Here is a 16043-nt window from a genome sequence, read left to right on the forward strand (position 1 = left end):
GGAATATGTCATACTCCCTAAAAGTTGTCCTGGAATAGATATACAACAATTTATTTTCAGTATTATTAGATCATATAGGCCAATTTGCATATTTTTATTTTAACAGACTTCATGCATTCGATAAACATTTATTGAGCATCTATTACTTAACAGGAAACACTAGGGATACAGTAGTACATAAAAAAGATTCCAATAGGGGAAGGCAGACAAAAAATTAAAAAAAAAATACATGGTACGGAAGATTATGATAGGTGCTACAGAGAAGAACCACAAAAGGGGAATATGAAAGTGATGGTGCTGAATTTGATATAAGTTCCTAAGTTTATTTTAAATTTTATGACAGGTCTCAAAAGCCTGTCCTTCAAATAACGACCAACATACTGCAAGTCATCAATATTTATTTACAGAATAGAGAAGTATTTTAATGCCAAGATCAGAGCACTGGTTACTGTACTGAAGGGAAGGAAATGAGGCACAAAACACACAGCAAAGAGGTTTTTGATGTATCTGTAATATTTTGTCTTTAAAAAGTAGTAACATGTCCTCAAATAATTACTTACGCTAACTGTCTTGTCCAAAGAAGAAAATAATTTTTCAAGTACTGTATGTGTTCTGGTTGTACTCCTGTGATAACCACAGCAGTAAAGCTATCTTTTTCTTTCTCCTCTAAGATAAGATGATGTAGAAATCTTTCATCATCATTTGTAATGTGAACAGAATCAGATGGCTAGGAGAGTGAATATAAATACAATAGGTTAGATACACTTAATTGTAATAAACAAATAACATTTACATTGACTTTTAATATGATTTGCTTGGATAGTTCCATAAACAGGCTTCAAAAAACTTTTGAAGGAAAATGGTCCAATACAAATCATCTGAGTATGTGACAATGCTGTGAGAGCAGGATAGCTTTAACATAAATTGCTAATGTGGCATATATACAGGAATACCCTATACCATAATGCTAAACCAATTGTAGAATCATAAAAGAAAAGGTAAAACAACAACAACAAATACTGAGTTTAAAAATGCTGAAAAAAAACTGAGGACACTTACTCTAGGGTGGAAAGAATTCTTCCTTGAGATACCTACCACTTAAATTGGTCAGGACAAATGCCCAGCTCTCCATGTTCAAGAAAACTGGGATGCAGCCTGAACCCAGCTGGCTTAGCCCAAAGGAACTGTGTTTAAAAGGGAGTAAAATCATCCTGTGCCCTAGTCCAGTTTCAGAGAATATCTATAGCTTGCTCAGAAGTAAAGTGGGGAGGGGGAAAGAACAGGGAGTGTTTGAGGGTAAGAATTACAAATGTCTCGTTTTTACAGTTAGTCTATATGTGTTAAAATTACATGTATATACATACATACACTATGTATGTTGCTATATACATAAAAGCTTGTAAGGATACACGCTGAACTATTACATCTAGGAAACTGTTTTTTTTTAATAAGCATCTATTACTACAGCACATTAAGTAAATAAAAACAAGCCCTCTAAGGGTGCCAGAGATGGTTAAGCATCTGACTCTTGATTTCAGCTTAAGTCATGATCTCGCAGTTTTGAGATCAAGCCCCCCATCAGACTCCTTGCTGAATGCGGAGCCTGCTTAGGATTCTCTCTTTCCCTCACTCTCTGCCCCTCCCCTACTTGGGCACATGCACACACCCTCTATCTCTCTTGCTCAAAAAAATAAACACTCAAACAAACCAACCCTCCAAAACCATTCCAATGCATTGCTACACACTAACACTACAGCTACAACATACAGTATACAAATAACATTTTATACCCTTTGAGAGCTTAGTGGATTAGTTTGGGTTTACTAATGATGTGGGTTCATTACCAAATATTTATCAAGCACCTTCTAAGTCCTATGACTCAATATAGGCACAAGGAAGATAAGAGTTAACTAAGACAGTGCCCCTCCTCCCTATAAATTCCATCTAATAGATGAGAAACAAGTGATTACAAAACAATGTGCCATTATAAAGATATGAACCAAGAGCTACAGAATTAAAGAGTGTGACATTTTCCCAGAAGATTAGAACATTCCAGCCCCATGAGAATATGAAGGATTTGAGAGTATAAGGCAAACAAGGTAGTTTGAAGTATATATTAAATATATGATGAAAGATGAGGCTGGAAAGGCTGAAAGAAGCAGTGAAAATGGATGGAAGAGAGGGTAGATGAAAAGCTATTTTAAAAGTCAGAACTGAATGGTGAATGATTAACAAGGATTACACAATTACTAACTACTCTGGCCAAGGGATACTGTTAATTGAAAAGGGTAGAGGAAAGGTGAAGAGAAAGAAAGAATTAGGGAAAGATGTAGATAATAATCTGATTTCAGAGGTACCAAAAGTGAGTTCTTTATGGAACATCTGGAAGGACATCTAACTGAAATTGGAAATGAGTATACCAGATGTAATCAGTTGGTATTCAGCACCAATTCATCCCACCTTTTGTTGTCCCTTCCTGGGCTGCAGAGAATGCAAAACCAAAAGTCTACCTTTCAGACTCCCTTACATTTTAGGTTGTGGATGCGAATTCGGTTTCATCAATTAGATGTAGTAGCCAAAGATTTAGAAGAGGAAAATGACTCAAAGCCCATTTCCTGAGATGTCCTGAACGTCTTCTGTTATCATGCAAGGTACTGAAAGACCAATATTCAAGTTCTGGCTTCAAGTGTTAGCACTGATACAGCACAGGTTATAGCCAGAAGGTCTGTGTTTTGATGTTGGGAACAATTGTGGCAGCAAGACCTTTCCAACACCTGGATCACAGATAAGGCAGGGTGTTTCTAAATTCCAGATCCAGTGGTGGTCCTCCAGCTACCTGATTATAGCAGATGTTACAGCATGCCTTGAAGGTCACTTCAGAGTGTCCCAATAGCTTTCTATAAGGCTCAGCCAAAAGCCCACTCCTAGCGCTTTCAAAAATCATGCAAACATCAAATTCCTTTTATTAAATCCTTTTCTGTTTGAAGAGCCTACAATGATTTATTTCCTCAATGGAGTCCAGCCTGATTCAGTGTCTCAATCTTAAGAGAAAAGTCTTGACAAATACAGATTTAAGAACTGTTAGTATTAAGTAGCATATATATTGCCTCCTAGAAAAAGCAAGACTCCTGGTTGTACATCAAGAGCCACCAACTCTGTACACATTGTAATAACTGTGTGTAAAAGTTGGAGAAGCCAAATAGTAGGCTGGAAAAGATTGTCCAGAAAAAGAAAAGGACCAAGGGCCTACCAGTAGCCATGAAACCTATGTTGGGACAAATTAAGCACAAAATCACAGGAAAAAGTGGCAGAAATGATGATCCAAGAGACATTAGTTCTATCCAAGCTTTATCATACCTATACAGTTTTAAAAATCACTTGAATTCTGAACTCCTATTTTCCACCAGTTTTAACACAGCATAATATTTCCACAAATATACTTTACAGGGCTTTGTGACGGTAACATAAGATGACAAAGATGGAATATCAGTATGTAAATATAATATGATATATAAATTGTGTAATAAATACAACAAACTTAAAAAGGGGAAAAGAGGGATGAGCAAAATGAAGAAATTTCCTAAACAGAGAATGTTAAGTTATACAGAAAATAAAGGTGGCTTGTAAGTATTAAAAAAAAAAAATCAGCCCATTAATAAAGAAAAGGTATTATTTTCACCTGTCAAATTGCCAGCATTTTACCGCCTTCCCCTCCACTCTACTTTTTAAAAATAAGGAAATTATCAGATAGGCCCTTCCACATACTGTTTTGGGGAGTATATTAGATGTGGGTTTAACCTTCTAGAAGAGCAATTTTGTAATACACACCATGAACATTTAAAAAGTTTAAATTCATTGTCATAACTATTAAGATTGTAATAGCTATATGAAGAAAAAACTGCAAAGACATTCATGGCAGTGTATTTATAATAAAATCCTTTAAATACAGTAAATGCTCAACAGAATAGTCAAATTATAACACATTCAGACAAAACACCATGAAGGTATTAAAAATGTGTGTGTACTAGGGCACCTGAGTGGTTCAGTTAGTTAAGCATCCAACTTTGGCTCAAGTCATGATCTCACAGTTCATGGGTTCGAGCCCCACGTCAGGCTCTGTGCTGACAGCTCAGAGCCTGGAGCCTGCTTCAAGTTCTGTGTCTCCCTCTCTCTCTGTCCCTCCCCTGCTCACATGCTGTCTCTCTCTCTCTCTCTCTCTCTCTCAAAAGTGAATGAACATTAAAAAAAATAATAAAAAGTGTGTGGTACAGCAAAATATTTTATAAAATGGAGAAATACTCAAAATGTTAAAAAAAAATGTGCGCTCAAAAGTGTTATATAAAAAAAAAGTAAGTAGATGAAGGGGATTAAGAGTATACTTTCCCCTTCCAACTCAAGATGCCAATAAGGAGGTTTTATTCTTAATTCCAGTGTTATTTACAGTGTTATATTAGTTTCAATAAGTGTACTCTTGATGAGCAATGAGTAATATACGGAATTGTTGAATCACTGTATTGCACACCAAAACTAATGTACAACACTGTGTAACACTGGAATTAAAATTTAAAAATACCAAAAAAAACCCCCCAAAAAACAAAAAAACCAAACACCCTATAGCCATATAATAAAATAAAAAAGACTAGAAATTCAACTAGATATTTTTTTCTGGAATCTGAGCACATTTTTATTTATACTCTTCTATAAATTTTTTATAACTTGTTTTAGAATAAGAAAAGACTTAAAAAGCTCAAACTTTAAAGATTTTAAAACAATTCTAAAATATTTCAAGTGGAGAAAAGTTGAATAATACAATACTATGAACTCACCACCAAGACTCAAATTCATTAATATTCTGCTCATTAAAATTAGAATATGAATGCAAATTTCTAACAAAAGTAAATCACTCATTTATTTCTCTGGAGCTCCGATTTCCTAAAAGCTTATTTCCCTATACTATAAGTGTTTTCTACTCTAAGTCGGAAACTGTTAGACAAAAAAAGATTTAAAAAATCAATCTCAGTGTAAGGGAAAAAGTTTATAATTATATGATCAATTTCCAAGGAAGTTTACTCAGCTTCATGAGACATCTTGTTGCATTGAAGATTTCCAGCCTGAGAAAGCATGTATATGGTCACTTTTGCTATTCACAAGACTAAAGCAAAAAGAAGAAAAAGTAATGGAATTTGAAAATTCCATACCTTCAAGTTTTTAAAGCAATAGCTAAGTATCTTAGCTAGAAATTGAAAAAAAAAGTACTTGTCTCTATCTGTCCAATTTAACAACTTTATAATTAATGAGTTAAAATGTATCATACCTTTCTGTTTCTAATATATCCACTATATATTGCCTCTTTATTTTTCTCCTTCTTCTCAAAATCTTCTTTCGAAAGCACAAGTTCATGAACATCTTGGGAATCTGCAGGTTTGCTTATCATCTGTTAAATATTAAAGACTACTTTAAAAATTCCTAAAAGTTAAACTAATTAGTAATTTAGACAGAATCAACCTCCAAGTATTTTAATCAACTGTCATTTAAAAGAAATCTTTTTACTTACTCTGGCTGATTGTCCAACAAAGAAAACAGCCTGCTTGCCCCCAACACCAAAATAGGAAATATCACTATTTAAACTGCGTGGCACTGGTACTGGACGAACATATCCTGAATGATCACTAAAATAAAACATTAATGCAGTGACTTTAAACAAGCTACTTAGATGCCAAAGGAAATTGTTAAAGCACTTTTATTAAGTGTTAATAAAATGACCCTTAAGCTAGACAACACCCCCATTCAAGGTAAAAGAATCAGAGCCCAAAGTCAAGATAAATAGTCCAGTGGTTCTCAAAATGTATTCCCCAGACCAGCTATATCAGCATCACCTGGAAACTCAAAAAATGCACCTTCTTGGGCCCACCCTACTAAATCATAAACTCTCTTAGCAAACAAGACTAAATAAATATCTGTATCCTTATATATCCTACTGCCCCTAGAATTGTCCCTTCAAAATTGTTTACTGCTTCTAAACTTGTAAAAATAATTTCTGAATAATGAGAATTATAGCAAAAACATTTCTTATTTCCTAGTAACATGACACAAAAGAACCTCTTATGGCACCATAACAACACTCTGGAGAGTAAGCATCCCTGGGTTCTCAAAATAAAGGCTAGGTATCAAGGGACACCATTTCCCAATATGAGATACAAACAGAATTGCGGGTGAGGCTACAACCCCTATTACACTCAATGGAAAAGCTAAAGATCAGATGTGGCACAGCTAGAAAGAGAAAATACAAAGACAGCATTCAGAGAACTTACCCATAAGAAATAAAGAAAAGGAACAGAAAATATCAAAGTAGGTATAAAAGACATACCTTTCCAAAGTAGGAAACTATCTCACTACACTACAAGCATAGTTCTAGAAAGAGGAAAAAATGGAAAAGGCTACAAATAATGTCTGACAAAAGCTGGGGAGTCAGGAAATGGGAAGCAGTTGCGAAAAGACACAAATTTTCAGCTATAAGAAAAATAAGGTCTGAGGATCTAATCATTAACACTACTGTATGTATAACTGAAATGTGCTAAGAGAATAAAATTTAAAAATCCTCTTCTCTGCCTTTCAATTGAGGTTTTAGACCAATTACATTACTGTGACTATTGGTATGTTTTGATTTAAACTTAACTGTCTTTTTTTTAATTTTTTTTTTCTTCTGCGTTAAGAGGGAAAAAAAAGAAGTATGTAAGGTGATGAATGTGTGAATTAAACAGAGGGAAGGACTCCTGTTTAAAGGAAAATAACGAGGGCACCTGGGTGGCTTAGTCGGTTAAGCATCTGACTCTTGGTCCTGATCTCACAGTTCATGTGATCGAGCCCCATGTTGGGTTCTGTGCTGAAAGCACGGAGCCTGCTTAGGATTTTCTCCCTCCCTCCCACTCTGCTCCTTCCCCGCTCATGCGTGTTCTCTCTCTCTCAAAATAAATAAACTTAAAAAATAAAAATAAAGGAAAATAAAAAGAATACAATTCAATATTTAATATATATCAACAGAAGCTTTGTAAAAACAAAACATCAAGACAGTAAATGGCATGGGGGTACCTGGCTCAGTTGGTTAAGCATCCAACTTCAGGTAATGAATTCAGGTAATGAATTTAAGCCCTGTGCTGGGCTCTGTGCTGACAGCTCAGAACCGGGAGCCTGCTTTGGATTCTGTGTCACCCTCTCTCTCTGTCCCTCCCCTGCTCACACTCTGTCTCTTTCTCTCAAAATAATTAATACTAAATAAATTTTAAGACAGTAAATGGCACAGGTATTACTGCTGTGGTATGCTAATACTGTATGTAAGTAGTATATTATTACTTGATATAGACTGTGACAAATTGAACATACATACTTTGAATGCTAACATTATCAATACAACAAGGGTAGCAAATAATAAGCCAACAAAGGAAATAAAATACTCATTTTAAAATACACACAAAATACTCATTTTAAAATAAGGCAGAAGAAAAAAGAAAAACAGGAACAACAACAAAAAAAACATAATGAAAAAAACAAATAACAAAGACCGCAGAGTTTAAATCAAAACATCCCAATAATCACAGTAATGTAACTGGTCTGAAACCTCAATTCAAAGGCAGCGATTGTGTAATTTTAAGACACAACTATATTCTACCTTAAGGAAACTATTTTTTTTCTAGAAACTCTCTAAATATAAAGTGACAATAGGTTAAAAAGTTGGAAAAAAAGTTACCATCAACACAAATGTAAAAGCTGGAGTAGCTGCAGTAACATCAAAGCAAGCTGATAAGGAGTATCACCAGGAAATGATCAAAAAAAAAAAAAAAAAAAAAAGCAAGAACAATGAAACAAATACATAGATAAATAGGTCTTCATTCTCCTCTTGAGTTTTTAAATTATATTAGTCTGATGAAATCAAAATAACACCGTTTGATATGGTTCTCAATGTACATGGAGGTAAAACTTAAGAAAACTCAATTATAAATGAGAGACAGTGAGGGGACCTAAATAATTTGCTAAAATTTCTAAAATTCACTTTAAGTGGTAAAATATCCTTACTAGTACAATGTAATGTTATGTATGTATACAGTATTCCTCAGAACCACTAAAATATAAAACCAAAAATATAGTCAAAATCACTTTATAAAAATAGCAAAATACAGAAAAGTATGTTGAGTAACCCATAAAAAGGCCAGAAAAATGAAAAATAAAAGGAATAGAGAAGCTATACAAGACATACTTAAGTCCTGACATATATATCAAGAACTATAGTAAATGTGACAATACAAATACACTAAATAAAATGAATAAAAAAGTGACCCAAGTATAAATTGTCTACAAGAATTTCCAATATAATGATACAGGTAGGTTAAAAGAAAATGGATAAGAAAAGACATACCAACCAGGAAAACATGAATGAAAAGAAAGCTAAAGAATATCACATAAAATATACTTCAGAGCAAGAAAATTATCAAGGACAGAGTAGCATTACAGAATAATAAAAGGATCCACTTACCAAGAATGCATAACAATTCTCTAACTGCGTATACATAAACTAACACAAGTTCAAAATACATAAAGCAGAAATTAAGAAGTGAAAAAAGAAACACACCTGTAAATAAGTGGGGGACTTCAAAATTCCAGCAAGGATATAAAAGAATATACCAGCAAGGATATAAAACCATCAAGGATATAAAAGAACTAAACAATATCGACGAATGGAATCAAATTGACATTTACAGAACACGCCTCCCAACAACAGCAGAATATATATTCTTTTCAAGGACACAGAAAATTCCCCCAAATACATCATATTCTGGAGCACAAAACAAATCTCAACAACAAATTTAAATAGAGTGTATAGAGAATATTTCCTCTGACTATAATAAAACCAAACTAGACATCAACATAAAGAGGAAAATATGTTAAGAACACGTAGAAATTGAACAACACATTCCTCAATCTATGGATCAAAGAGCAAATTACAAAGGAAATAAAAAATACACCAAACTGTAGGACAATGAATATACACCATTATCAAAACTTGTGGGATGTAGTGAAAATAGTTCTTAAAGATTTGTAGCACAAAATCATCATCTTAGAAAAATCTCAAATCAATCATCTAAGATTCCACACCTCAAGATACTACACCAAAAAAGAAAAAAAAAAAAAAAAAAGGACATTAAGAGCAGAAATCAAAGAATTTGAAAAGAGAAAAAATTTTTTTAATTTATCAAAGCATACATTATTTCTTTGAAAACATTACCAGTAAATATACACTACTAAACTTGAAAATGTAATGAAATGGACTAATTCCTAGTAAAATATAACTTACCAAAACTAAGTCAGTAATTGCCTAAATATTCTTATAACTATATTTAAAAAATCAAAGCAATAGTAAAAAATTCCTCCCACCAAAACAACAGACTCAAATGGCTTCATATGTGAGTTTCAAAACCCAAACTTTCAAAAGAAAAAAAAAACCCTCAAACTTACATAAGTGATGGAAGTATAAATAAATACAATCACTCTGGAAAACAATTTACTACCTTGTACATTGGAACTTTTATCTTTTAACCCACAAATTCCCTTCTAGGTATCTAAGAACTTACGTAGATTTGGACTAGCAAATACATATGTAACATTATACACACACATAAACACTTATAAGTAAGATAGTAATGCTTATAATGCCAAATGTGGCATGGGGAGCCAAATGCCCACTGACTGGAGACTGGATAAATACAGTGCAATTTTAAGTATGCACAAAAGAATATTATATGGTTATGAAAAAGAAAAAACTACAGACCCACACAAAGACGAAATCTTAGTAACCTAATATTAAGTGAAAATACAAGTCCCTTATAGAACAACATATCATATGACTATCCTTTTTCGCAGCATCAAAAAACAAGCAAAGTTAGATTTTTTTAATATAAGGAAATAAGGGGGCACCTGCATGGCTCAGTTGGTTAAGCATCCCGAATCTCAGTATCGACTCAGGTCATGAGCTCACAGTTTGATTTGTGAGATCAAGCCCTGTGTTGCACACAGCAAAGCCTCCCCTGCTGGGGATTCTCTTTCTCTTTCTCTCTCTCTCTCTCTCTCTCTCTCTCTCTCTCTCTCAATCTGTCCCTCCCCTCCCCTCTCTCAAAATAAACAAACATTTAAAAACAAAAATAAGGAGGAGTGCCTGGGTGGCTCAGGCCTGGGTGGCTCAGGCCTGGGTGGCTATGTGCTGACAACTCAGAGTTGGAGCCTACCTCAGATTCTGTGTCTCCCTCTCTCTCTGCCCCTCCCCTACTCACGCTCTGTCTCTCAAAAATAAACATTAAAAAAATTTTGTTTTTAATAAAAAATAAAATATTTTGTTCAAATAAGGAAATAAGAAAAACAATTCAAGATAGTTAACTGTGATGGAGAGGAAAAAAAAACAGAACAAGGGAGGAACACACAGATGTAAGTTACAGAAACTGTGCTACTTACTGGTTTGGGTGGTAAATTCTGGTTATTCGGCTTATTAAATTTTTCAATAAACCTTAAAAATACAATGCCTGAATTGATAAATTGTTATAAACCAAAAACTGTAATTAATTAAATTCTATGAACCTAATGTATTAAAAAAAAAAAAAAAGTAGGGGCACCTGGGTGGCTCAGCCAGTTAAGCAACTGACTCTTGATACTGGCTACTGGCTCAGCTCATGATTCCAAGGTTGTGAGATCGAGCTGCCCCCCCACACCCCTACAAAGTAAATGGTTTCTAAGACTTTAATTATTATGGCAATGCTTCTAGGAAACAACCTGAAAATATCCCCCAATATTATCTTAAAAACATATATGGGAAATACACAAAAGTTTAGAGAGAGATGGGCTCAGAGATTAAACACACACATACTTAGACTGATTCAAAACTAAGAATTCTAGTCACTGACAGTGAATGGACATAATCACCAGGAATTAAGTCTACTTTTCAACCCAAACCATCTATGCAAATCTAACCTAGGCAAAAACCCTATCATAGCAAATAAGGTTAAGAACACAAATGTCTAGGTTTCAGACTTGTGTAAATAAGTCCAGAAAATTTCCTTTATCTACACTCAAGGGTTATATAAACATCCCTTCATGAAGGTAAGTACAAGAGAAAGATAATCTAAGACCCTACAAAAATTTTTGCATCACAGAAGCACTCCTCTAGAGAATTTAGAAAGATCCCTCAGGAATAACATAATCCAAAAGAATTTCAAAAAACATTCATATTCTTGATACAATGTAAAAGGACACTGTATCTTTTTGATATATTAGTACTGTATAAAAGAGAGAAAAAATATGCAAGAAAAGAAATCACAGAAGATGTTGAAAGTAAGAAAAAGGAACAAGAGAGAGAATAAAATTAGTAAAAGAAACTAAAATATAAGTGGTTGCCAGGAAATAGGGTAGAGTGACTACATATGTATATTTATATCTACCTTGAACCTATCAAAGGGAATAACCCCACAATAAAGAAAGCTTTACCTCCAATAAAACTGACAAATGGCCACAGATGCCTTATTAGAGTTTCTGGAATAATCTATGCAACACAATGAAACTAACCCAATTAAAGTAGGATGCTTAAATGTTCCATAATCATTCTCTGAATTCAAGTAACACCAATACCAGAAAGTAAAAGTTCATCCAAATTTGCAGAAAAGTATTGAAGACGAACTTTTTCTTTAGCAAAATTAGGGAAAATCCTGTTGAGGGTCCATTTCTACAACCTAAAAAAAAATGGCATGGGAAATAAGCTATGTGGCATACTATTTTTATTAAAAAAAAAAAAAAAAGGCTACCTAAGTTGAGGACCTTTCAATGGCTGAGCAGGAGGTAGCACTGATTCAACACACATCTGGATTATGACCACACAGCAATTATGTTCTAGGTATCTAATTGAACTTCTTTTAAAAAAAATTTTTTTAATGTTTTTTATGAGAGAGAGAGCATATGCACTAGCGGGGGAGGGGCAGAGAGAGATGGAGCACCAGCAGGAGCAGGGCAGAGAGAGACAAAGACAGAGAATCCAAAGTGGGCTCTGCACTGATAGAGAGTCCTGTGAGAGGCTTGAACTCAAGAACCGTGAGATCATGACCTGAGCCAAAGTCAGGTGCTTAACCAACTGAGCCATGCAAGCACCCCTCTTTTGTTTTTTTAAACGTTTGTTTATTTTTGAGAGAAAGAGCGCGAGCAGGGGAGGGGCAGGGAGAGAAGAAGACACAGAATCTGAAGCAGGCTCCAGGCTCTGAGCTGTCGGCACAGAGCATGATGCAGGGCTCAAACTCACAAACTGCGAGATCATGACCTGAGCTGAAGCCGACACTCGACCAACGGAGTCACCTAGGCACCCCGAATTTAACTTCTAAGGCAATGATTATAATAATGCCTGAGTGATGAGCCAATTTTCTAGGTTCATGTAATGTTCTACATGTTATTAGAGGTTTGAATTACACAGGTGAATGCATTTGTCAAAAGTCGGTTAACAGAGTGAGCACTTCCATAATGGTAGAGTAAGGACCTATGAAAACTCACTCATTGATAAAAGCAACAGAACATCTGCAAACATTGTCAAAAATCAACATTTTCAGAATAAGTATTAACCAAAGGCTTGAACAATCCAAGGAGTGTTTATTCAAGACACACAGTTGAATCTCAGAACAGTGAGCTCTGTGATGTTTTAACATGCCCAATCCCACTTCCCGCCTCACCAGCTCCACAGAAGCCTTGAAAACTGATAGCCTTACAATCACAGTGAAAACCAGCTACCCAGGAGTCACTGGAGCAAGTTTGGAGTTCCCCTAAAGCCCCTTTCCCATAGAACTGCCATTATTAGATTTGTCTGACAGTTCCCAAGGAACCTCCACTCATAGGGTTTGCCTTTATTTGACCCAACTCAGAACCTGCTCACTGTGAACCACTTTTCCCTCAGTCATTTGTCAAAAACTTATCAATGGTAATTATTTATGATCACAGCTGAGGAACGCAATGAAAACAACTGGGAGGAAATAAGAACCTGGCCAAAAACTGACAAAGAAAAGCTGGAGAATGAGAGATCCATAGTGGGTTTTAAAAGCTGCAACATATTCATGAGAATAGAGAAGAAGGGCATACTCATATGCAGGGCTAGCCACATGCTCAAGAAAGCCCTAAGCTTTCATTTCTGGCTGACTTTGAGGTTCTGTGCAAGCAAGAAGTAAAGACTAAGGCAGAGTTTTAAACTTCCTACCAGAGCATTAAAGACATACTCCAATATGCAAACAGAACGCACTGGCAAAAGCTCGGAAGACTTGATGGTTCCAGACATTTAAGGAAATGTCCAATCACTAGCTAGCAACACAAGATAAAGAATACAGACTTTACAGAATTAGTTTAGAGGGGAAACTATAAAAATAACAAAAAAACCAGAAGCAACAAACAAGCCCTCGGGAGAAGGATCAATCTAATTTCCAGAGTTGCAACACTATATTATTTAAAATGTCTTATTCTCAACAAAAAATTGTAAACTGGGGCGCCTGGGTGGCTCAGTAGGTTGGGTGGCCAACTTTGGTTCAGATCGTGATCTCACAGTTCCTGAGTTCGAGCCCCGCATTGGGCTCTGTGTTGACAGCTCAGAGCCTGGAACCTGCTTTGGATTCTGTGCCTCCCCCTCTCTCTGTTCCTCCTCTACAGACACACACACACACTCTCTCTCTCTCTCTCTCTCTCGCTCAAAAATGATAAACATTAAAAATAGTTTTAAAAAAAGAAAAAAATTATAAGCCATGCCAAATTAAAGTATAGTCCACACACAGGAAAAATAGCAGTAAGAAGAAACTGTCTCAGAGAAAGCCCAGACACTAGACTTACTAGACAAAGATTTAAATCAGCTATTTTATTTTTTAAATACTTATTTATTTTGGGGGCAGGGCAGAAAGGGAGAAAGAGAATCCCAAGCAGGCTCCACGTTGTCAGCAAAGAACCGGATGTGGGGCTTGATCTCACGAACCATGAGACCATGACCTGAGCCAAAACCAAGAGTAGGATGCTTAACCAACTGAGCCACCCAGGAGCCCTTAAATCAGCTATTTTAAAGTGCATTACATGAACAGAAATCATGAAGTAAATAGTGAAGTATGAGCACAGTGTTTCACCAAATAAACAACAGAGGCAGAAATTATTTTTTTAAAAAAGAACCAAATAAAAGTTCTGCAATTTAAAAAAATTCAGTTAAGTGGCTCACTAGCAGATCTGAGTTGGCAGAACAAAGAATCAGTGAACTTAAAGGCAGGTCAACTGAGTGTACTTAGTCTGAGGAACAAAAAGAAAAAAGAATAAAGAAAAATGAACACAATCTCAGAAACCTATAGGACACCATCAAGCATATCAATATATGGATAATAAGAGCCACAGAGGAGAAAGATTTGAAGAAATAATGGCCAAATACTTCCACAAATGTGATGAAAAACATTAATCTACAAATCTAAGAAGTTCAAACACCAAGTAGAAGGAACTCAAAAGACCCAAACCTAGACACATCAGTATCAAACTATTAAAAGCCAGAAAAAAAAAAAAAAATCTTGAAAGCAGACAGAAGAGATTAGTCACACACAAGGGATATGCAATAAGATTAACAGCTGATTCTTCATCAGAAACTATGGAACCAAAGGCAGTAGGCAAACATGTTCAAAGCATTAAAAGAAAAAACTCAACTTTCAAAAATAAAGGAAAGGTTAAGACAGTCCCGGATAAACAAAAACTGAGGGAATTTGTTGCTAGTAGATCTGCCCAAAATAGTTACTAAAGATGATGCTTTTTACATCCTTTCTGATTTTTCCCCCTTCTGATTTAAAAGATAACTGCATAAAGCAGTAACTATAAAACTATGTTGATGCAACTATGATGTATAAAGATGTCACTTATATAAAAATAACACAAAGGAGTAGGAGGAGAATAAAGCCATATAGAGGCAAATTCTTTGTATATTCCAGACAGTAAATTGCTATTAATCCAAACTGGATTGTAAGATGTTAATTGTAATCCCTACAAAAACAACTAAAAATTAGACTAACAACTACTGAAAGCACATTAACGACTGCTAAGAGTGAGGGAGATGGTGAGGGGACACACAAGTGACCACCATGAGTAAAGGTTTCTTTTCTTTTGGAGTGATGAAAACGTTCTGGAATTAGTGGTGATGATGCACAACTTTGTGACTATACTCAAAACTACTAAATTGTACACTTTAATATGGTGAATTTTATGGTATGTAAATTACAGAACCATAAAAAATAAAGAAATCCAATGAAAAGCTTCAGACAGATGTGAGCATTTCACTGCATATAAATTTTACCTCAAAAGAAACGGACTCTAGTAATGGTATCAATGCTTTAAGCATTAGGAAAAAGGTTACAGATATCTGTAATTTATTTTGAATTAAATTTTAAAACCTGAACTGAAGATCGGTAGGATAGACTAGTGGGAAAGCAACAGTCAATGGTAGAAAATAGGTATGAGACGGGCACTGAGGAGGACATTTGTTGGGATAAGCACTGGGTGTTGTATGGAAGCCAATTTGACAATAAATTATATTTAAAAAAAAAAAAAAAGAATGTAGGTATGAATATCTGGGTTATCACTGTAGAATTTCAACTTTTCTGTATGACAATGTTCATAAACTGCTGAGGAAAAGAATAGTGCTGAAGAAACACTCAGATCCAGGTTTTTTTTTATTTTTTTTTTAATGTTTATTTATTTTTGAGACAGAGAGAGACAGAGCATGAATGGGGGAGGGCCAGAGAGAGAGGGAGACACAGAATCGGAAGCAGGCTCCAGGCTCTGAGCCATCAGCCCAGAGCCTGACGCGGGGTTCAAACTCACGAACCGTGAGATCGTGACCTGAGCTGAAGTCGGACGCTCAACCGACTGAGCCACCCAGGCACCCCCAGATCCGGGTTTTGAACCTTTCTACAACTAGCCTGAACTCCACAAAAAACTAGTATTGTTAAAGACATATATGTGACAAATTA

The 16043-nt window shown here is 35.2% G+C and overlaps 1 protein-coding gene across 4 annotated transcripts in view; it reads right to left on the reverse strand.

Moving 5' to 3' along the window:
* Positions 1-16043, reverse strand: part of SMCHD1 (structural maintenance of chromosomes flexible hinge domain containing 1) — a 169622-nt gene that overhangs the window by 134624 nt on the left and 18955 nt on the right. For all 4 annotated transcript variants that reach the window (XR_006209810.1, XM_007089496.3, XM_042961837.1 and 1 more), the window contains exons 6-8: positions 5555-5669; positions 5315-5434; positions 561-727 (exon numbers count right to left, since the gene is read on the reverse strand). Coding sequence is in view for 3 of the 4 variants with exons in the window: in XM_007089496.3 (XP_007089558.1) it covers positions 561-727; positions 5315-5434; positions 5555-5669 (402 nt within the window). In the remaining variant the exon portion in view is untranslated. The remainder of the gene's footprint in view (positions 1-560; positions 728-5314; positions 5435-5554; positions 5670-16043) is intronic.

The sequence above is a fragment of the Panthera tigris genome, chromosome D3 (assembly GCF_018350195.1).
Source record: "Panthera tigris isolate Pti1 chromosome D3, P.tigris_Pti1_mat1.1, whole genome shotgun sequence".
NCBI classification, from domain to species: Eukaryota; Metazoa; Chordata; class Mammalia; order Carnivora; family Felidae; genus Panthera; species Panthera tigris.